The sequence below is a fragment of the Portunus trituberculatus genome, chromosome 8 (assembly GCF_017591435.1).
Source record: "Portunus trituberculatus isolate SZX2019 chromosome 8, ASM1759143v1, whole genome shotgun sequence".
NCBI lineage: Eukaryota > Metazoa > Arthropoda > Malacostraca > Decapoda > Portunidae > Portunus > Portunus trituberculatus.
This window is the reverse complement of record NC_059262.1, coordinates 2,726,272-2,750,000: the sequence shown is the minus strand read 5'-3', so window position 1 is coordinate 2,750,000 and position 23,729 is coordinate 2,726,272. Positions and strand designations below refer to the sequence as shown.

Sequence of the window (23,729 nt, the reverse complement as noted above, 5' to 3'; positions counted from 1 at the left end):
GATTAAGAAGGAGGAAAAGATGGAGGCTAAAAAGAAGGAATGAAGATGAAAAGAAAAATTAGCAGAAAGAGAAGGAAAGAAGGGATAAAGAATAAAGGCAAGAGAGACAACAGTGGCAGAGAGGGACAGGAATATATGAATGACTCATGAAGTTACAACAAACACTACAGAAATCCATGATAATAAATCAAATGGACTAAGACTACACTACTCTTAAATTTCCACAAACACCAAGATGAAGAGGGAAAGTGGTTGGCAGAGATGGACATACAGCACAAGATTTTGATCGATAGCTTTTAAATGTAAACACTCCTTTGGGCAAATGTGCTTCACCTGTCATCCCTTTTGAATAGCTGGAACTGAGGGCACATTGTAAGAACTCGACAATGTTGTTTTTCTACCATCATTCATCATAATCTATTCCAGTTACTGCCTCAAATAACCTTGTACTGGCTGGATACATTATTTTTCTCTCTCTCCATCCATCTCCACCATTCTCACTCTCTCTCTACAAGCAAAGATCACATTCCTATTTTTTTTTTTTATTAATTTTTTTTATGCACCTGATCTTGCTACATTTGACAGGCTCTAATGGAAGTCATTGGAGTTTACAAGGGCATTTTTATGATTCTATGGATAAAGTAAAGAGCTAGAGATAACTTTAATAGGGTCTGGTGGAAGTATCCGACTTTTTGGATTGTTTTCATGGTTCTACTGATAGTTTAACAGCTCCAATATAATTTATCAGGATCTTGAACAGTATTTCCATGAATACAGTAATAGTTGAACAAGACTATAAATAGCTGAACAGGCTCTAATTCTAATGGAAGTTATTATTGACTTTCAAGCATTTTAATAATTATAGTCATAGCTTAAGAATTCTGTACAGAGAGAGAGAGAGAGAGAGAGATTTCAAAAGACCAGCCCATACTTCCTTCCTCAATAAGCAGACTGACATCATCATATACTTAATGGTACACTTCAGGCAATTACTGCCCCCTGAAGTCCCTCCCATGACCCTCAGTAGCAGCCCAGAATGACGGCAGTCCTTACAGGCACATCACAGTAGACAGTCCAGCCAAAGTGAGTTTAAGGTGCCTGACATGTCCCACGCACCACATAGAGGATTAGAAACATTGAAAATAACTAGGGTGTGTGTGTGTGTGTGTGTGTGTGTGTGTGTGTGTGTGTGTGTGTGTGTGTGTGTGTGTGTGTGTAGGGGTAAGAGAATGAATGCAAGTGCCAATGCTTATAAACACATACATATATACATACATACAGACATACAGACAGGGTTGCAAGACACAAGTGATCTTAACCAATAAAGAGTAATAAAAAGACTAGATTTTAAACACAACTTTCATTATCCTACCTTGTTATTCTTTATCTCACACCACAAACTCTGCTGCTTCAGAATAGTACACTGACAAAAAATGCTAAAATAAATAAATAACACAAGCCTCAAAGTAAATAAACACCAAACACATCCCTTCACGACGGACTCACCTCTGATGGGCAGCCGAGGAACACCAGGTGGAGGAAGTGGTTTGGCCGAGACTCTTCACTCCACAAAGTCCTTCAGCATCTCATCAACAGTCAGAAAGTCACTGCTGCCGTCACCTGCCTTGCTTTCACCCGTCTTGCCACCGCTGCCCTGGAAATGGTGAGGCTGTGATGATTCAGAAAAAAGACAGGCAACAGACACTTTTCTACTCTTTCTGTTGGCCTTCCCCTCTTACATAAAACAAATTCACTATTAAGATTTATGATGCATTTTCTTATTTATTGTGCTTACTGTATAGCAATTTTATTCAGCTTCAGAAACTTATGTGGCGATTAAAATAGTGAAGACTGGCCATTAACCTAACCTCCATAGACCCTTCCTAATGAGAATAAAATCATCTAATCCTGCTAAAAACTTATGATAACAATGCATCCCAGGAGTGAAGGGGTTAAAACAATGGTGAGCAAGGAATGTGAGGGGTAATAGGTTCAAGACTGAGTTAGAATGAGCTCACCTGATCACTGCTACTCTTCATTCTCTTAGCTGGCGAGTCACTGTTCCCTGCATTCCTCTTGCTTCTTGTCTTTCCTCTTCCTCCTTCCATTTCCTCTTTACTTTTTCTTCTTTGCATTTCCTGAGACTTTTTTCTTGTCATGCTCCTGCTTCTGTTTCTTCTGCTTCCTTCTTCTTTCTCCTCTTGATCTTCCTGCTTTTTCCTCTTGTCTTCTTTCTCATTTTCCTCTTCCTCCTCCTCTTCTATATCACTTTTGTCTTTCTCATTTTCCTTCTTTTTCTCTTTTAGATCATTTTTGTCTTTTTCTTCCTCACTGCACCAAATTTCATCTTCATTCTTATCCTCTTTCTTATTCTTGTTCTCTTCCTCCCTCTCTTTATCTTTCTTGCCTTCATCCTTTTCAATTTCCTTGTCTTCCTCCTTCCTTTCTTCTTCATGTGTGTGATTGATCTTATCCTCAATCATTGGTTCTTCCTCACTTCCACGGAGCAATGAAAACCCCATGAAAATAACAGCAGAGAGAGAGAGAGAGAGAGAGAGAGAGAGAGAGAGAGAGAGAGAGAGAGAGAGAAACTTCCAGCTTCCCCATGGTAGCAATCAATGTGTTTTGTTGAGCAAGGCAAGTGTAGAAGGCAAATAGTTGGAGAGCTAGCTGACTTTTATTCATAGTATTGAGTGCAAAAGGTTTGAGGGTGTAATTCTATTGTACTTTGCATCTGGATGAAGGGATGGGGCATCTTAAGTTGCACAATCCTGGGGTTTGGCCCCTGAGGGTCCCCAAAATGTGACCCCCAGACCCATTTAATCATAATTTTGAGTGCAACATCCATTTCAAGTTTGTTGCATTCAGAATACCCCAAAAAAGAAAGTGGCACAACTTAAGACGTGAAAATGCCTGGGGTTATTAATTAAGACACGCACTAATTAATGACTAATTAACGATTTATTTAAACTTTTGAGTGCAACAAAAATTCTTTTTTCAAAACATCACTTAATGACACCAGACACTATAATCACAACTTAAGACGCGATGTTTCCTGGGGTTTGTAGATAAGATGGGTGTTTTGACCCCTGAGGGTCATGGGAACCCCCAATTATGGAGTTCTACCCAAGAGGTAGTGCAACAATTTTTATACCTGTTATGGATGACACAGTGTCTCAAATGGACAAAAATGTAATTTAAGACATAAAAATGTCTGGGGTTACTAATTAAGACGCCTTCTAATTAATGACTAATTAACGATTTAATTAAACTTTTGAGTGCAACAAAAATTCTTTTTTCAAAACGTCACTTAATGACCCAAGACACTATAACCACAACTTAAGACCCAATTTGCCCTGGGGTTTGTAGATAAGATGGGGTGTTTTGATCCCTGAGGGTCATGGGAACCCCCAATTATGGATTTCTACCAAGGAGGTGTGCAACACTTATACCTGTTATTTATGAAACAGGGTCTCAAACGGACAAAATGCCAATCCCTGCAACAGGGACAAGTGCATGCTGCATACACTTTTCCTTTCTTAAATAATTCAATTTTCCATGATTTCGTTTAGTTGTTGGCATAATCATTGACCACATTGCATATTCGTGAAATTGGAGGCTCACATCAATGATAAGGTACAGTACAATTTAGTTTAATGGGAGAAAGTGTACAAACAATACAGATGTAACATCAATAGGGCTACGGCATGCATTAGCCCTCTTCAGTACAGTGGATACAGAGAACATGGCATGCCGCCGCATGGTTTACATTGAAACTGACTACTGCCTATATATGCCTTTGTGTGATTTAGTAAATGCTTTGATAGAACATGCCACTGAAGTTGATGGCGAGCAACCAATCCTGCCTTCTCAAGCTGACATCGCACTGCCAACATTCCGTAAGAAACGCAAGAGAAAGTTGGATGTGTTGCCAGAAGATGTCGCTCCATATAGAAAGAAGCCAAGGATGGATCAGTTTGAATATCCAAATACAGCATATAGCAAGCTTCCTGACATATCTGGCCGAGCAAGAAAACTAGACACAATATTCCTTGTGAGCCACATCCTAAATTCTGAAACTGTGCCAATGTGGGGTGGATTCAATGCACGTCTTCATCAAGACCGATTGCCAAAGCAAGTTGTTCACTATATGCCGAACCTGAACCAACCTATCACAAAGGACGCCGTTGTAGCAGACACTATGCGCACAGCCCTGAAGTGTGCCGAGGAATGTGGCCAGGAATATGGCCTGGTATCGTACGATCTAGATGTCACAAAGACTGCACACAGAATTCAAGTAACAAGTCAGCCAGAATTCGACAACCTTTTTGTCATGTTTGGAGTATTTCACATTCTCATGTGCTTCTTCAGAGCCATTGGAAAGGTCATTGCAGAATCAGGTGGGCCAGCAATGCTGACTGACTCGGGGGTACTGGCACCTGGTTCTCTTCGAGGATTCATTGAATGCTTGAGCTACAACCGCTGCAAACGCCTCCATCCAATGCTAGCCCTTGCGTTAGAGACACTACTTTTTCGGCGCTTCCTTAAGGATAATGAGAACTCTGACCTGCTTCTATTGGAACTACAGGATGTCCCCCTCCTCGAAAACAAGGAAGATGTTGATCGTGTCTGCAACTCGCTACCATTTGTAGAGCTATTTGAGGCTTTTGAGAACTTCAAGAGCAGAGCTGAAAGTGGAGACCTTGGTCCAACCGCACAGTTTTGGACTATGTATATCCGGTTCATACAGATTTACCACATGGTTGACCGCGCTGTCAGAGAAACAGACATCGATCTCTTCATCACTATGTTGACACCAATCATCGATCTCTATTTTGCCACAAACAGACTGAATTACGCTCGCTGGATGAGCAAGTACCAGCTGGATTTGATGAATCTACATGAATCTCATCCCGGTCTCCGGCAGATTCTCGAGGATGGCGGCTTCTCAGTCAGGAGATCAGACAATGACTTTGCACGGATTCCAGTCGATCTGACCCTGGAGCAAACGGTCAATGCTGATGCGGCCTCCAGGATGACAGGATACACCTCATCCACGAACAACTACAGTTCAAGAGTACGGTGGAGTGTTACAAAGAGCAGCCGCAGCACTTATCAATGAAGCTCTTGCTGCAGTCGGAATGGGCAATACAAGATGCAGTCAAACTGACCTCAGTCCCGCCAGAATCAGGAAAGACAATGAAGACCTCCAAAAGATCATCAATCAGATTGAGTCTTGTGCCAATCCATTTTCACTCGACACAAGCTTGCCTCTGATCAACATTAGCACTGGGAAGAGTCTGTCCGATGCCGCAAGTGCATCGCTGTTGAAGATTCCAGAAGACGGCAAGGATAGGCATGAAACCTTTGTCAAAGAATGTCTTGAAAGTGCGGAACGTTTTGAAAACCAATTCGCAAACATCATCTCCGCACATTTGCAACTGAATGTGTGGCAAATCGAAAAGCAGGCAAGAACACGAAAGAGGCACAACTCAAATGCAACAGTGCACTTCTTGGCCGCATTGCCTTCACTGCAGCAACAAGTAACACTGACCTAGAGCATGTCTTCTCATTCCCATTGACACCTGTGCCACTCTCAATGTGTCATAGTGATGGGACGATGGTTCATACAGACAAAAGCAAGTTGTTCAAACTTCTTGAAGGTACTGTTAGTGACCACGGTAGCCCAACATTTATTGGAACTCACATCATCGACGGCAATTTTCAGTTTCACAGCATGTCACCAGATCAGCCAGAAACATATGGGGAGCTCTCACGGAACATCCTGCTGACTAGTTTGGCGTACAAGTCCCGGAGGATCGACATCATTTTCGATACTTACGAAAGACCATCAATTAAGGACTGTGAGCGAGAACGCAGAGAAGCTGTAGTTGGAGGAAAGTTGGTTATTGAAGGACCTCAACAGAAGAGAGACTCAAACTTCAGGAAACAACTTGAGAGGGAGTCATTCAAACGAGAGTTGCCTGTCTTTCTAACGAAGGATTGGTCAAACAGCAACTACCTGCCCTTCTAGATGGAAGACAGGTGTTCTTGGGAGTGATGGGAGAGTGCACGCGTTATTTCGTGGATGATGGCGAAGTGAAGTCAGAAGCAGTTCCGTCTTTAAACTGCAACCACCCTGAAGCTGACACCAGAGTCATCCTTCACATGATTGAAGCGGACAAGAATACCCCTGGTGACATTGTTGTTCGAGCTTCTGACACGGATATTCTGGTGTTGCTACTCCATCACATCCATAGAATCACAGTCACAGTCTGGATGGAAGTTGGTACTAAAGGACAAGGTAACCTGCGTTATGTAAACGTTACGAAGATTGCTGCCGCGATTGGCAAATCTATGTGTGCTGCACTCCCGGCCTACACGCCTTCACTGGATGCGATTACACCTCTGCTTTTTCGCGAAAAGGCAAGAACCGGCCTTATTCAGTTGTCAGCAAAAGCGACAAGTTCCAGAGGGCATTTGAATCATTGAGCAAAACTGTCCTAACAGAGGAAGTCATCGCGACCTTGAAGGAATTTGTCTGTGTACTGTACGGAGCGCGTAAACCTGTTCCATTAAACAAGCACCGGTTCAATGTGGTCGAAAAACCTACAAGAGAAAGGCAACAGCAAAACATCCGTTTGACAAACTTAAAAGCATTGAGGGCAGCAGCATTCCACCCTGTGAATCTGAACTTGCACCACACATTGATAGATGTGCATTTGTTGCCAGACTTTGGGGCAGTGCGCATCAGAATGACCTGCAGAAAACACCCGCATGTGGTTGGGAAATCATTGACGGTGAATTTCGCATCATTTGGTTCAATGGTGAACAGATGCCCCCCTGCCCTCATTCCAGAGATACCGTCCGAAGGTGGGACATGAAGATGGAATAGATGATGATGCCGACGAAGATCATGATCCTCTGCTTGGGGATATGGAGTCATCGGATGACGAAACCAGTGATGAGTTACATGAGTAATGTGTCGAGACGCTGGTCCATTTGTTCAGATAAACTAAGGAAAGGGGGGTGTATTTGATTAGGAATTTTCAGTAATGGCATTAGGTGCATTAGCTAATCAATCGCCAATCGTAGGACAGCAGTTCATCAGTGGTCAAAACACCCCATCTTATCTACAAACCCCATGGCAAATCGGGTCTTAAGTTGTGGTTATAGTGTCTTGGGTCATTAAGTGACGTTTTGAAACAAAATTTTGTTGCACTCAAAAGTTTAATTAAATCGTTAATTAGTCATTAATTAGAAGGCGTCTTAATTAGTAACCCCAGACATTTTTATGTCTTAAATTACATTTTTGTCCATTTGAGACACTGTGTCATCCATAACAGGTATAAAAATTGTTGCACTACCTCTTGGGTAGAACTCCATAATTGGGGTTCCCATGACCCTCAGGGGTCAAAACACCCATCTTATCTACAAACCCCAGGAAACATCGCGTCTTAAGTTGTGATTATAGTGTCTGGTGTCATTAAGTGATGTTTTGAAAAAAGAATTTTTGTTGCACTCAAAAGTTTAAATAAATCGTTAATTAGTCATTAATTAGTGCGTGTCTTAATTAATAACCCCAGGCATTTTCACGTCTTAAGTTGTGCCACTTTCTTTTTTGGGGTATTCTGAATGCAACAAACTTGAAATGGATGTTGCACTCAAAATTATGATTACATGGGTCTGGGGTCACATGGGTTTGGGGGTCACATTTTGGGGACCCTCAGGGGCCAAACCCCAGGATTGTGCAACTTAAGATGTCCCATCCCTTCATCCAGATGCAAAGTACAATAGAATTACACCCTCAAACCTTTTGCACTCAATACTATGAATAAAAGTCAGCTAGCTCTCCAACTAAAAGTAGTGGTCTGATTAGCTGGTGTATTGACTGACTGACTGACTGACTGGTATGTTGAATAAATAACTAGCTCATTGGCTGGCATGCAAACTGATGATTGTACTTCTCCTCCTCCTCTTGTGATAGTTATCATTCTTGTAAATATTCTTACTCCTCCTCCTCTTCTTGTAAAACCTGTCATGTTAGTACCTTTTCTTACTCCTCCTCCTCTTGTTGTTGATAACTGTCATTATTGTACTTATTCCTACTCCTCCTCCTCTTCCTGTAAAACCTGTCATCTTAATACTTTTTCTTTCTCTTCCTCCTCCTACTGTTACTCTTCCACCTCCTCTGTGTCCCCATCTCCCTCCTACCTATCTTGTAGTGAGTCACAACAAACCAACAACAAACCTGGTGGTCTTTGAGTGCCATGGAGTGAGAGGCGTGGGCAAACAACATCTCGGCCACCACCAGCGCCACCCGGGCCAGGCGATTGAAGCGGTCTGGCCTTGGCACCGGCCCAACGTTGGCACCAGCACTCCCAGCTGTTACTGTGTATCCCTTCTTCTTCCCTGCTGCCTTGGTGACTGACAGGGAGGCGAGACCCTTTCCCTGCTTCTGTGTGGGGACGGCAGGGTGGTGAGGTGGAGGTGGTGGTGGTGTACGGGAAAAGTGAGAAAAGAGATGGTGTATGGAGATAAAAGGTGATAGAAAGTGGTGGTGGTGGTGTATGGGAGAGTGAGGAAAGATGTGGTGTATAGAGGTAAAAGGTGACAGGTGGTGGTGGTGTATGAAAGGAAGGTGGTGTACAGAGTTGAGAGAAGTGGTGTAGGGGAGAGAAGAGAGAGAAGGAACTACATACATTCTCTCTCTCTCTCATTTTGGCTTGCTTCCTTCATTCTTATTTCGCATGTGACAATCTACAACTCATTTCTCCTTTCATTTATCTATTTCTCATTGACATACATTCATCTTAACAAATTTATCTCATCAACAAAACAAATATCAAAACAACTCATTCCTACTTCTCTCTCTCTCTCTCTCTCTCTCTCTTCATTCCTTCCATTCACCTCTCCTCTTTTTCTCCCTCCTTCTCCACTTCCTCATCCAAAACACACCTTAAAACTCTTCCATTCTCCTCTCCCAATGTCACCCCTCTCTTTTCACCCCATCAACTTCCCATCACCTCTTCCTACACACTCCCTCTTCCATTATCCTCCACAACACAGCTTCTCCCACTATCTCATACCATACCTCTCCCATTTCCCTCTCCCTTTGTGTCCATCCCACCCCTCTCTCTCTTACCTGCAGTTTCACCTCTTCCTCCTTGGGGCTCACATCACTAAGCACCATAGTAACCAGCGCTGCCGAGGGTGTGTGTCTGCCCCTCGACGTCCTCACCAGCTCCGCCAGCACAGCATATGCCACCACCCTCGTCTGCTGGCCACCACTGCACCACACTGGCCTGCTCTTTGCCCCGGCCTTGCTCGCCTGCACCACAGAGGTCAGCAGGTCCCCCAGAGTGTCGAAGTAGCAGTCTGTTCCCTCGCCAAGGCTGTGTGTAAAGGACCAGGTAAAGAGGGAGGAGGAGGAGGAGGAGGAGGAGGAGGAGGAGGAGGAGGAGGAGGAGGAGGAGGAGGAGGACAAAAGTAATATTAGAAGAGAAGAATAAGTAGAAAAACAAAAATTATCAGGAGGGATAAGAAAAAAAATAAATAAGGAGAACAAAATATAAAATAATCTGAGGAGGAGGAGGAGTAGGAAGAGGAAAATAAGAACACAAACAACAGTAATCACAAAACAAGGAAGAGGTGAATTTCAGAGTAAAAAAAATCAGTCGTAATGAAAATATAAACAAAAAAAAGTCAGTCAACCAGTCAGTCAGTTAATTATTCATTTATTCTGTATTTATCAATCTCTTTATTCATTTAGTCATTGAGTGAGTCACCTGGTAATGACGTCCTGTAGCAGCAGCAGTGCCTGGTGGTGGAGGGAGGGCAGGAAGAAGGCCAGCAGCTTGTGTTCCTGACCCTTGTACCGCTCCAGGACTCCACACTCCACCTGTGAACATACCAAACCATCCACTGTACCACCATCCAGTAAGTCCATTACCACCACTAGTACACACCTGAACCTAGAAACTGCACCAAGAAACTCTCAAGACACCTTCAGAGCTTTGTACACTGGTGAAGAGAGCCCGGCACCAGCTTTCATCTTCTTCCTTGATTTCTCTTCTAATTTCTTTCCTTCCTCCTCCTCTCACTCCTCTTACCAACCTGCACTTAGAATCACTCCCAGACACCTTAAGAACCTTGTACATTATGCTAAATATGACCAAGAGAACTCAGCAATGGCTTTCATCCTCCTTTATTACTCCCCTCTCGTCCTCCTCCTCCTTACATTCCTGCTGCCACTACTAGTACACACCTGCACCTAGAAAACACTCTCACACATCTGAAGAATCTTGTACTGTACATTATGCTAATCATGCCAAAGAGTGCCTGGTATTGGCTTTCCTCTTCCTCCTCCTTTATTTCATCTCCTCACACTCCTGCTACCACTATCAGCAAACATATACGTCTAGACACACTCTCAGACACCTTAAAAACCTTGTACATCATGCTAAAGAAGTCCAAGATAGCCCAGCACTGGCTTTCATCCTCCTTCTTTATTATTCCCCTCACTTCCTTATTTCTTCCTCCTCCCACTCCTGCTGACGCTACGAGTACACAGCTACGGCTAAAAACACTGCCAGATACCTTGAAAACCTTGTATATTACGCTAAATATGACCAACACACCCCAGTATCAGCATTCCTCCTTCCCCATTTTCTTCTCTTCTCTTCCTCAACTTTTCATTCTTTTCTCCTCCTCACACTCCTGCTGCCACAATTAGCACACATATACGTCTAGAAACACTAACAGACACCTTGGAAACCTTTATATTACGCTAGATATGACGGAGAGAGACTGGCATCCCTCCTCCTGTCTTTATTTCTTTCTCTCTTCCTCCTCCTCACATTCCTGGTATCCCTTCTAGCATACATATATGACTAGAAACACTAACAGACACCTTGAGAAACTTTATATTACCCTAAAAATGACGAAGAGAGCCAGGCACCGGCTTTCCTCCCTCTCAATCCTCCTTCACTTTCCTCTTTCTTCTCCTTCTCTTCCTTTATTTCTCCTTTCTCCTTCCTCCTCACATCCCTACTACAACAATCAGCACACACATACGTCTGGAAACACTGGCAGACACCTTGAAAACCTTTATATTACGCTAAATATGACGAAGAGATATCGGCACCGGCATTCCTCCTCCGTCTTTATTTCTTCTCCTCTTCCTCTATTTCTCTTTCCTTCCTCCTCCTCACACCCCTGCTACCACTACTAGTACATACCTGAGTCTAGAAACATTCCCAGAGACCTTGAAAACCTTTATATCACGTTAAATATGGCAGAAAATGCTAGTTGGGCGGGCGGGGAGCGCTCGGCCTGATGACGTCACGAGCTACGGGGTCCAGGAGCACGGCTTCCCTGGCCAGGAGCTCGTGACGTCACAGAGCCCGTAAAATACGTACCTAATTCATTTTGAAAATCGGATTTTTAAATACTGTGCGTACACTGAATTCCTTTACATATTTAGATTCCTCATATCTTTTAACTACTAGGAAGATTAACAAAACACTTCCAGCCTGAGTAGTAATAAAATGAAAAATAAAAGTTTATTTGAATAAGTTTTATAACACCGATATTACTAAATAACTTTCTACAGTCCACAAAGTTTGTTTTAGTAGGAATTCAAACACTTTAAAAGATACGAACTACTTTCACAAATACTTTAAGTTTAGCAAGGAGTCGAAATATAAGAATAACAACGGAGCCGAAAACGTAAACATTTACACTTTGAAAGGGACCACGAATCTTTCAAAGTCTACACACTGAACTCAAACAGGAAGGAAAACATTTATTAAGTCATAAACGATTTTTTGAAGCAATAATATCTTGACTAGAAACTCTAATAATAAAAATCCTAATCGGCGATATGAAAAAATAACGCCGGAAACCCAACACATATTTACATCAAAACACCCACAAAACCAACATGTTCCACCAAACACGAGTATTCAAAAGACTTGAAATGTTATTGACTATCATTTAGAAACAATAAAACCTATCCAAACTCTCAAAATAACTGGCGGAAGAAATATAGGAAAAACAGTTCAACCGACCATAGACCCACCTGCCCCGGGCCAGTCCAAGATGGCGGCGGCCCCAGCGGCGACCAGATCCCACTAAGCTCACTTTAAAACCTTCACCACACCGACACCAGGCTACGACGGATATATTTGACGGCATGATATGAAAGCACAGGCTGGTAGCTCCGTCTTATGACATGTTAGGCTTGTCATAAATGAAAGGTGAGCAGATAACGGCTGATAAATACGATTGGCTGAGGTGACAGTTTGTTTACATCCGGGTTTTTCATTTTCCGCTGTGGTTGATTCACTGATGTACTGTCCCGGAGGTTAGGGAGGGGTGGTTAGACTTCATCATGACGACTTATGACCGTGAAATGTTGAGTTATATGAATGTAATCCGTATCTATGCCTGCCCCAGCCCGCCACACTCACCTGCCTTACACCTTCAGCCACGTATGAAAGGTGAAGCTTACATTACCGAGAAGCCACACAGCACACACTACACAAGTGGTTTTCGTCTCCACTGTGCTAAATGTTCTCAATAAACTATTTTCTTCTTTCATCTTGGCTGTGTTGTCTGGTTATTCCCATTAGTTTTAGCACATATCTTATTCTCCATGACAGAAATACTGTGGGATATATCGTTAAATATTACACACTACCAGGCATTGTCACTTCAATACGACGGGAAAACACCAATAATCGAGGACTCTTGCCTGCCTCACACCCTACCGACAACACACCACACAGAACACTGAAGTTAAGTGACCACTGAGTGACGGAGGCCTGACGCCTGAGGGGTCCAGACAGTGTTACCAAGACAAAGGATCCACATCCTTTATTCTATTTCCATTCTCTCAATCATAAAAAAAATATATATAAAGTTGAATAGACTGACAATATCAGAGAGGCAAAGCTTGTGGAAATTCAAAATCAAATTATCATAAACTATCGTTCTTGGATTTTCCCTTCCCTGCCCTCCCCCCTCTCTCTCTCTCTCTCATTCAGTGGCGGATCAAGGGTCACAGTTTAGGAGGCTAACCTGACTTCCTGTACCCCTTGAGATTGGTGGCTACCCGCTGGGTTGGGTTAGGGGAACCGCTGTAAGCCCTCTGATAATTTTTTTTTATATATTTTAAAAATTAACAATCTTGATGGTATTTTCAAACCGTAAGCAGAGCTAATTTTATGTAATAAGAGCAGTAGTAACTTATTAATACTCATTTCCTCGAACTCTTGTGAGGGGGTAACTAATTTATTACTGATAGGGGCCAATGCACAAATTATATCTTGCCTCTCTTCCGTCCCTTACCTCGTCAGGCTTCCCTGGAGCGAACCCATCAATGGCTAGCATGCCAGTCAAAAAAAAAAATAAATAAATAAATAAATAAATTAAATTAAATAAAATAAAAATTATATATATATATATATATATATATATATATATATATATATATATATATATATATATATATATATATATATATATATGTGTGTGTGTGTGTGTGTGTGTGTGTGTGTGTGTGTGTGTGTGTAAAGGAAGATACTGGATAGTTTGCTATAGTCAAAGTTTCACCTATAAAGAGAGAGAGAGAGAGAGAGAGAGAGAGAGAGAGAGAGAGAGAGAGAGAGAGAGAGAGAGAGAGAGAGAGAGAGTGTGTGTGAGTGAGTGAGAGAGCCTGGCCTCATAGGATGTGTAGGGAACAAACACTTTAAATTCCTGACCCCTCAACATCCCTCTCAGAGAAGCCATGGTAAAAATACCAGTAGGAACAACACCAAACCTTCCATGAAAGATCTTCCAGGTGTAGAGTTTTGAGTCGCTGATCACAAGACATGTTGCCAAGACCCATAACTTGCTTAGTCCAGCGTTGCTGAACTGATTCCAAAAGAGTCCAATTCATGACATAACCTGTACTCCACACTGGGGACCCAAACTCAGGTAGTGGATGTATGAGTGATGGAAAGCTTAACCATGAAGGAAGGAAACCGACACAGAGTGAATTTGAGAAGCGAGTTAGTCCAGCAGCTTTAGACACCAAGGATTGAATGTAAATGTGAAGTCTCAACGATGGCTCGCTCTAAAGTTACACCCAGATCAACTGCAACGTTGCTCATATGTAATGGTTTGCCTTCACCGTACATAATGAATAGGGTCCCAGATCACAAATCTGACAAAGATTGACTCCAAAACTTATACATCTGATCTTATCTGCATTAATCTTTAGATTCCAGGATTCACCAACTGTAATTAAGAATAAATATCTCTTTGAACTGTCTTGTATGGTGGAGAGGGTATAAGGCTGTATAAAGAGATACAGTTTGAGGTCATCAGCAAATAGTTTAGAGTTACATGTTAAAGATTTATGTAGATAAGAAAGAGAACAGGACCTAATATAGAGCCTTGAGGTGTTCCACTAACTACTGGAAATGAAGAACTGACCTGTCCGCCCACAACTACCTCCACTGATCTGTGACAAAGAAAAGCCTTTATACAAGAAAGAGTATCACCATCAATGCCCATATTATGAAGCTTAGTAAGAAGAATCTGATGATGTAATGTGTCAAATGCCACAAAATAATAATAAAAAAAAAAAAAAAAGTATGAGATGAAGCATATATCCCTTGTCTATCCAGTTAGTCACTGCATCACAGGCTAGCAAAAGCTGATCCTTCAGACTTGTCACATTGAAAACCAGACTGGTTATTGTTAAGTATTGAATAAGATTCCAAATATTCATACAGTTTTACCACAATGAGCTTCTCCAAAGTCTTCCAACATGCCGATGTAAGACTTACTGGTCTAAAATTAAGGGATCACTTCTTTTGCCTTTTTTTTTAATATTGGGACTATAGTAGGTTTTTCCACACAGCAGGAATTTCAATTGAGGAAACAGACAGTGAAAAGATCTTATACAAGCAATAAGCTACATTCTTTGCACAATTTTCAGCACTGCTGCATATATAAAGTGAGGCCCTATTGCAGATGTATCAATGATGTTCAGTACTTTTAAGTATCATTAACTGTAAAATGAATTTGCTGAGAGGATCCATCATAGGTTTCATGTGGACATGTAAAGAAGTCAAATGATTTAACTCAAAGACTCACAGTAAGTCACAGAATCTGATTTAACCTTTTCAAAAAGCCTTGTTACATTATTGTTCCATACAGACCTGTTACCTTGCACCATGATACACAAAAATTTTGGGTGGCTTCAGCCCCCTCAGTTATCACCCACCCTGGATATACCACTGCACTACTCAAACCTCATTAGTGATAAGAACACAAAAAAATAAAGAGCTGGAAGATAAAACTAAACACACACAGAGACAGATAGACAAACAGACACACACACACACACACACACACACACACACACACACACACACACACACACACACACACACACACCAACCTGCAACAGTCTGAAGGCCACACTGAGCAGGTGGTCAGCAGTGAAGGTGATGGCAGTGTTGGCAGCGTCGGTGATCATCTCTGCCACAAAGGTCAGAGTGTTGGAGAGCCGAGCGATGATGGCGAGCCGTGAGCTGATGGGATCGGTGGTGATGTCCTCCAGTGGGCGAAGGGTGAGGCCACTGTGCTCCCTGGGGTATGGGTGTGACTGCAGGGTGAAGGGAGAGGGATGATAAGCACTATAAGATGATTTTTTAAAGACTGTCCTTCAATTTTGTATTCTTTTCATACCAGTAAGTATATTTTTCACTCTTTTTGTTGCTCTTGCATAAAATTGAGTTTGAAGGAAGACTAAAAGGGAGGATACGAAACAAGGAGGGATATGGTGGAAATTCAATAGAGAGAAAGGGAGAAGTGGAGAGAAAGGGGAGCTGGGAAGACCTACACCACACCATATGCCACCACAGCCTCACCAATGCAACTGTCAATCCTCAACACACACTACACCATCTCCACTCCCCACTCCCCTCCTTGAAGACTTCCACCACTCCACCAGCACGTAACACACCCTAACACCACTCACCACCACACAACCACAGCCTCACCTCTACACCACAACCAGCCCTCAAACACATCCTACACCACTCATCACACCACCACAGCCTCACTTCTGCACCACCAGCCTTCACCACACCCTTACACCACTCACCACCAGCCCTCAACACACCCTTACACCACTCACCACCACCACACAACACCCTAACACACCCTCCACTCCCTCACCTCCTTCTCCACCACGCCATCTAGCAGTGTGTCCATGAGGGAGTGTGCCAGAGCCAGAAGGAGTGCCAACTGCCTCCCCCTGGCCTCAGCGCGTGCCTGTGCCACATTCCCGCCGCCAATGCCAGGCAGGGGCAGTGCGGCGAACACCCTCCCTGCCAGCCGTGTCATGCTCCCACCGCCACAGAGAGTCACAGGGTTGTCCAGGTGGTGTAACATGCGCTCCTCAAGAACTTTCTGTTGTGGGGAGGGATGAAATGGTTTTGTTGATCTGTTTTTTAGATTTTGTTTAATTGTTTATCTTACGAGGGGAGAGAATTTAAGTTTTTGAAGATGGTTTACTTATATATCTTAGAATAGGGGAGGCAAGTTATGGTTTTGTTGATCTATTTTTTGAGATCTTGATTGTTTATCTATCTTACAAGAGAGAAGTTATAGACTGATTTATTTATTTTTTAAGATTTTGTTTGTTTATTATCTTAGAATAGGGGAAGCAAGTTATGGGTTGTTTTTTTTTGAGATCTTGCTATGATTTTGCTGATATATTTTTTGAAATCTTGCTTACTTATTTATCTTACAACAAAAGAAATAAGTTAAGGTTTGGTTTATTTTTTGAAGCTATTGTTTATTCATTTTATCTTAGAACAGGGGTGTTAGTAGGGGAGAGTAGGGAGAATAGGGAAGTTAAGGTTTTGTCTATATTTTTTGAGATCTTGTTTACTTATTCATCTTACAACAGGGGAGACAATTTAAGGTTGGTCTATTCATTTACCTGAGATGTTGTTTAATTATCTTTGAACAGGTGAGAGAAGTGAACCCCTTGAGTAGCATGATGCATTGCCATATTCATTCTGCTTACTGTTTGGTGACTTTACACACCTTCAGAAACTTACATGGGGGGGATTAAAATACTGAACAATGGACTATTAACCTTCTGACCTCCATAGACGCTTCCTAATGTCAATAAAATGGTCTAATCGTACACAAATCTCAAGGTAAAAATGTGTCCCATGTATTTATTTATTGTCATACCTACTTATTTATCTCAAAACAGGAGAGACAAGTTATGGTTTGACCCATTTATCTATTTATTTTGAGATCTTTATTTAATTCAACTGAACACTCACTTCATGAAGCAGTGATGGCAAGGCAGTGTGTGTTGTAAGGTCTTGTTGGGGTGTGTCTGTGTGTGGCCAGCTGTGGTGTGCCTAAGCTCCTGGGGTGTAGTGCTCTGTGTGTGTGTGTGTGTGTGTGTGTGTGTGTGTGTGTGTGTGTGTGTGTGTGTGTGTGTGTGTGTGTGTGTGTGTGTGTGTGTTCACTGTTTGATCTGCTGCAGTCTCTGATGAGACAGCCAGACGTTACCCTACGGAACGAGCTCAGAGCTCATTATTTCCGATCTTCGGATAGGCCTGAGACCAGGCACACACCACACACTGGGACAACAAGGTCACAACTCCTCGATTTACATCCCGTACCTACTCACTGCTAGGTGAACAGGGGCTACACGTCAAAGGAGATACACCCAAATATCTCCACCCGGCCAGGGAATCGAACCCCGGTCCTCTGGCTTGTGAAGCCAGCGCTCTAACCACTGAGCTACCGGGTGTGTGTGTGTGTGTGTGTGTGTGTGTGTGTGTGTGTGTGTGTGTGTGTGTGTGTGTGTGTGTGTGTTGCCAGCCTGGTATAGAGACTCGAGTGGTAGTTTTCTCTTTTTATACAATATGGGTTTATCACGGGAATCTCTGGAGTAAAAGCGTTAGTTGTCTGATCAGTAAGCAGAGAGCCATGGGAACCTTTGATGTATGCACAGATCTAACCCTACAAACCATAATTAGAAGAAACAAAGACCAACATGTCCCCTTCACCCCAGTAACACACCTAGTAACATGTCCCCTTCACCCCACCAACACACCTACTAACATGTCCCTTTCACCCCAGTAACACACCTAGTAACATGTCCCCTTCACCCCACCAACACACCTACTAACATGTCCCCTTCACCCCAGGAACACACCTAATAATGTCCCCTTGACCCCACTAACACACCTTATGCTGCAGACACTGGCCGGGAGCAGCTTGGATGTACTCGTAAAGACACTCGAGGGGTGCTGGGTCATTCTGCAAAACAGAAAATGTACTCCATTACAATATGTGAAGATAATACAAGGTCTCTAAAATGTATAGAAAATATGCCCTATTACATTAAAAGGATATGTATTAAAAGATATGTGTGTCTCTAAAAGAAGGAAATTTTGGCAAGCTTTAAGAGGTGTGTGTCCCTCAACCAAAGTAAAATGTGCTGAACTGAATTGGAGTACAGAATGAGAGACAATTATTTATTCATTATTTGTTTGTCTTTCATGTAGGAAGGGCACCAGCAAAGGGGAAAAAGAGAAAAGGAAAGGAAAATATATAAAAAAGAAGAAAAGAGAAAGGAAAATAAAAATAAAAAAATAGAGAAAAGGAAAAAGAAGAAAAAGAAATAAAAAGAAGAGAAGAGAAACGAAGGAAAAGGAAAAATAAATAAACAGAAAAGAGAAGAGAAAAGAAAAACTAAATAAAAAAAAGAAGAGAAAAGGACAAAATAAATAAACAAAAAATAAAGGTCCACTGAGATGCCAGACCCACACAAATGCAAACACACGAGCCACAGCCAACAAAGCTCCACCACTCACCACAGCCGATGACAGTTCGAGGACCAGGAAGGCGGAGGACTTTGCCGAGACACAACGCTGCAGCTCAGGCAGGATGGGCAGGTCCCTCAGCAGTGCCGTGAGGACCTGGCAGGCTTGTGTCAGGCTCCTGGTCTTCCTGGATGCTGCTATGGCCTGGAAAAAAAATGTTGCTGGTTAAATGGTCGTGTTTTGAGACAGTGGAGATACTATATGTGTGATCTGTCCATGCTTTATTTCAATGACTGTTTTAAAGCTGTGAGTCTTTATTTGTCATTCCTGTGTTTCAATGGTGTTTTGAGACAGTGGAGATATTATTTGTGTCATTTGTCTATGCTTTACTTCAATGGCAGTGTTTTAAAGCAGTGAGTCTTTATTTGTTATTCCCGTGTTTCAATAGTAGTGTTTTAAAGCAGTGATTCTATTATTTGTTTGATTTATAATTGCTCTATTTCAATTACCATGTTTTAAGGCAGTAAATTTTTTTTTTTTCTTTTATTTATTTCTATTTTATTTCATTGGTAGTGTTTTAATACAGTGAATCTATTGTCTGTTTTATCATCAATGCTATATTTCAATGGTGGTGTTTTTAGGCAGTGAATTTGTTACATATCTGTTTTATTTATCACTTTTTTACTTCAATGGCAGTGTTCTAATACAGTGAATCTATCATCTGTTTTATTATCAATGCAATATATCAATGACGAGTGTTCTGAGGCCATGAATTTGTTACATATGTTTTATTTATCATTATTCTCTTTCAATGGTGAAGTTTTACGGTAGTGCGTCTATTATCTGTTTTATCTATTATGGCTTTATTTCAATGACAGTGTTTTAAGGCAGTGAATCTATTATTTCTTTTAGTTATTATTGCTGTATTTCACTGGTGGTGTTTTGAGGCAGCGAGTCTGTTATCCACTTTATTAGCTATCATTATTCTTAATCTACTTATCTATCTCACTTGTGTCTTAATGAATCAGTCACTTATCTACTGCTGTTATTGCTGAGCTGTGTGAGAGATATACACATTCACACTAGAAGAGGTGATATAAGCAAGGGACGTACATCAGTGGAAGCAAAGGCTGGATAAAATCAAACATACTGTATTGAATTAGAATACAGCATGAAAGAAACAATTATTTATTCATTATTTGTTTTTCTTATGTAGGAAGAGCTCCAGCAAAGGGGAAAAAAAAAAGTAAGAGAGAAAAAGAAGAGAAAAGAAAGAAAAGGAACACACACACACCCACCAATACTCACATCACTACAAAACTTGAACCAGCGCTCACACTGCTCCGCCAACACCTGCTGGGGACACTGCGGCACCACATCCAGCAGGAGCCGCAGTCCTCGCTCCCTGTGTAGTGGGTTACATTAGGTTAGCTTAACTTAGAAGCCACAGCCAGAAGTTTGTGTTGAGTTAGGTTAGGTATTGAGCCACAGCCCTCGGTCTACAAAGTGAGGATTAGAACATAAAATAAAGACTGAAGGAAGTAGTCATCAGGCCAACACATCCCTGTACAAAACATGCCTGTCTATTTCCACCTCTCTCACCCATGTGTAAATTTGTATAGTCTTCTTTTAAAGCTCCCAGATAACTCAGCACTACTACTACTATTAGTCTACTACTACTAATTCCTGGAGAGCACCAGATGTGGTGGATACTGGAACTAAAACTAACAATGAACTATTACTGCCACTACTACTGTACTAATGGTCAGTTTGCAGTTTCACCCAACCATGGAATCTGTGTTGTGACTCATGTTTTCCAGGTGACAAATGTAGTGAAATGATTGGTGGTATATGTCATTTCTGCCGTAAATTAATATTTTCAGGTTATAACTGTTTTTCACCTCTCATTCCCTGCAATATTAGGGACCTGTGGGAAGTTGGGTTTTTTGGGTGGGGGAGCATTAAATCAAGTAATGTGCATTATAAAAGAGGTCAGAAATCAACCATTACCTCATGAGCAAGAGGTTGATGGAACCAAAATTTCAAAAAGAGATCAACGAACATTAACTTTTAAACATACATTTTAAATACAAGAATAACCTAACCTGACATAACTTTAAACTATTCTAAACACCGCCAGGAATGTAGTGAACCGTTGGCAACGCTGCTCAATATAAACAAACCAATGGTTGGCGCCGCAGCATCCAGCCACCACTGCCACCATCAAAGTATTTCCATTTTTTATGTAATTTTGTTGATTTTCGACCTTTTTGCAACACACATTACTTAATTTAAAGCTCCCTCACCCAAAAACCCCAATTTCCCACAGGACCCCCATGTTCATTGGGAATGTGAGGTGGGCATAAATTTGAGGTGAAAAAGTTATAACTAAAAAAATATTAAATTACAACAAAAATGACACGTACCATCAATCACTTCACTACATTTGTCACCAGAAACACATGAGTCACAACACAGATTCCATGGCTGGGTGAAACAGCAAACTGACTAACAAACACTGCCACTGTGACTGAAGGGGCAGGACACCCATGGCTACTTGTCTCACCTGGTCTTGGGACTGTTGAGCAGACTGTTGATTTCCCGGACGTGAATCTTAAGCAGACGATCATCCTAGAGACACAGAGAGAGAGAGAGGTGGTTAGGTTAGGTTTAAGTCCTAATGGGAGTAGTCCAGATGGGGCACAGACCACCTGGCTGGGACAAGTTAGGGAGTGAAGAAAAAGATGATGATGAAGACAAAGAAGAAGATAAAAGAAAAAGAAAAAGATGATGATGATGAAAAAAAGTAATGAAAAAAGAAGAAAAAGATGATAATGATGAAAAAGGTGAGGACGATATGAAGAAGAAGAAGAAAAAGAAGAGAACGTAACATGTAGTAAAACACCCGTAGTTCACACACCCCATATTTCACTGCCTTCTCGCCCCTCCCCCAAACCCTCGATTCCCCAGATGCCCACAAACTAATTACGAGAGAAAGGAAGTGAAAGAAAACTAATACTACTACAAATAATCAACAAAATACAACAAATGGCCACCTGTCACAATACCAACTGTAACACATCCTTACATTATGACGGCAAAGTTACTCCCAGAATCCCTCACCACACACCACCATGACAACCCAAGTGACACGACACCCCACGGCAGGATAAATAATGACACGCAACACAGAACCGGCAGGAGAATGACACGCAGCACAGAACCGGCAGGATAAATGACACAACACAGAATGGGCAGGATAAATAATGACACGCAACACAGAACCGGCAGGATGAATGACACGCAACACAGAACCGGCAGGAGAATGACACGCAACACAGGATCGGCAGGATAAATGACACAACACAGAATGGGCAGGATAAATAATGACACGCAACACAGAACCGGCAGGATGAATGACACGCAACACAGGATCGGCAGGTGTCACTGATACTTCACCTCGTTTTGGAAGAGTCCTTGGTTGATGACACACTCGCTAATCAGCTGGTTGTGTTTCTCCAGCTGGCTCTTCTCGCAGTTGGTCCAAATGTTCTGGTACACGTCCATTGCTCAGTTCTTCTTCTTTGGACCTGTGACACTTGAAATCTCTCTCTCTCTCTCTCTCTCTCTTTCCAGTCCAGTTAGTGTGGAATTCAAGGCCTTTATATCGGCTCCCACTTCTCTGTTTCTTGTTCTTGTTTGTGTTCTATTCTTGGCTTACTTTCGTTTTGTCTTTTTCTTCCAAATTTTGATCATATGTTCATTTCTTTTTCCAATTTCATCAAGTGTTGCCTCAGTCAGTCACTCTTCCTCTCTCCGCGCCGCCCCACGTGTCTCCGCCATATTAATTCAGGGTTGTCTTATCGATATCTTCTTTCTTACTTTTTCTTATTCATCCTTAATCTTAAATATGTATGTTGTATATTCTTACTAAATGTATTGGTTTATTATTTGTGTCCTTAAATTGTGCTTCTTGTTGATGTATTTAAGATTTCTTTATCATGTATCTGGTTTGACGTGGACTTGACTCATGGCGGGAGATTTAAATAACTCTGCTCATCTTTGGTAGCTGTTAATGAGTTTATGGAAATTATACACGCACGCTATACTCAAAACACTAACTATTTACTTCTGGCCCCAAAAAAAAAAAAACCCATTATATTTCAAACTGAGTAGCACAGTGAATGAACTAGCAATGATATTAACTGAATTAATCTGAACCTTACTCAGCCATCATAAGTAAATGGTGATGTAATTTTCAGTATATTCCTGTTATCTGGGAAGTGAGGGCAAGGCTGCACTGACAGCTTTATACTATTTGGCTTGGTGAATTGAAGTGGCTATCATATTTTCATCATTCTTTATTATTGCAACATATAAACTTTTTTGTCTTTGGAACACACACACACACACACTAAGGAATGTCACCCAGCTAATCATTCCCTTACAGAAACAGCTCAGGGCTCAGACTAACCTTTTGGGTACGACAGATCACTCCACACACACCACACACCACACACCGGGACAGCGATGCCACAATGCTACATGAACACTGGCTATACAATAAGAGACTTGCCCATTTGTGTGTGTGTGTGTATGTGTGTGTGTGTGCAGTTAGTTTACCCTCATCCTATTGACACACATTTATAAAGGGAATGTCTTTTCAGCTTGTGCTTGTGTTTCTGTATATAGTGCACTGAATACATACTCAGCTTGTGTGTGGGTCATGTCTACAGTGTCAGAGCGAGTGTCAGTGTGCCTTGATACCCACACAGCCTGCCTTCTCTGTGTATCAAGTGTTTTTATGTCAGTGTGAGTGTCAGTGTCTTAATACCCACACAGCAAACCTTCTCTGTGTATCAAGTGCTT

At 41.8% G+C, this 23,729-nt stretch overlaps 2 protein-coding genes and 1 long non-coding RNA gene across 6 annotated transcripts in view; 1 reads left to right on the top strand and 2 right to left on the bottom strand.

Moving 5' to 3' along the window:
* The window catches only part of LOC123501045, a 45,782-nt gene extending 44,430 nt beyond the window's left edge, over window positions 1–1,352 (top strand). For all 4 annotated transcript variants that reach the window (XM_045249618.1, XM_045249619.1, XM_045249620.1 and 1 more), the window contains one exon: window positions 1–1,352. This exon is cut by the window's left edge and continues 9,202 nt beyond it. The gene's annotated coding sequence lies outside the window, so the exon portion shown is untranslated.
* The window catches only part of LOC123501047, a 5,131-nt gene extending 2,934 nt beyond the window's left edge, over window positions 1–2,197 (bottom strand). Inside the window, exons 1-2 of the long non-coding RNA XR_006673542.1 lie at window positions 2,019–2,197; window positions 1,507–1,654 (exon numbers count right to left, since the gene is read on the bottom strand). This is a non-coding gene — a long non-coding RNA (uncharacterized LOC123501047). The remainder of the gene's footprint in view (window positions 1–1,506; window positions 1,655–2,018) is intronic.
* A 37-nt stretch (window positions 2,198–2,234) lies between these two features.
* On the bottom strand, window positions 2,235–22,715 carry LOC123499870 (proline-, glutamic acid- and leucine-rich protein 1-like; the record flags this gene model as incomplete). Its single annotated transcript, XM_045248408.1, has 12 exons — window positions 22,320–22,715; window positions 21,427–21,491; window positions 20,169–20,265; window positions 18,912–19,064; window positions 18,283–18,354; window positions 16,240–16,473; window positions 15,458–15,664; window positions 9,789–9,901; window positions 9,146–9,395; window positions 8,148–8,458; window positions 8,110–8,115; window positions 2,235–2,496 (listed from the first exon to the last, which is right to left on the bottom strand). Coding segments are annotated over exons 1-12 (1,878 nt in total), but the record flags the coding sequence as incomplete, so codon positions are not given.
* Between the last annotated feature and the right edge of the window lie 1,014 nt (window positions 22,716–23,729).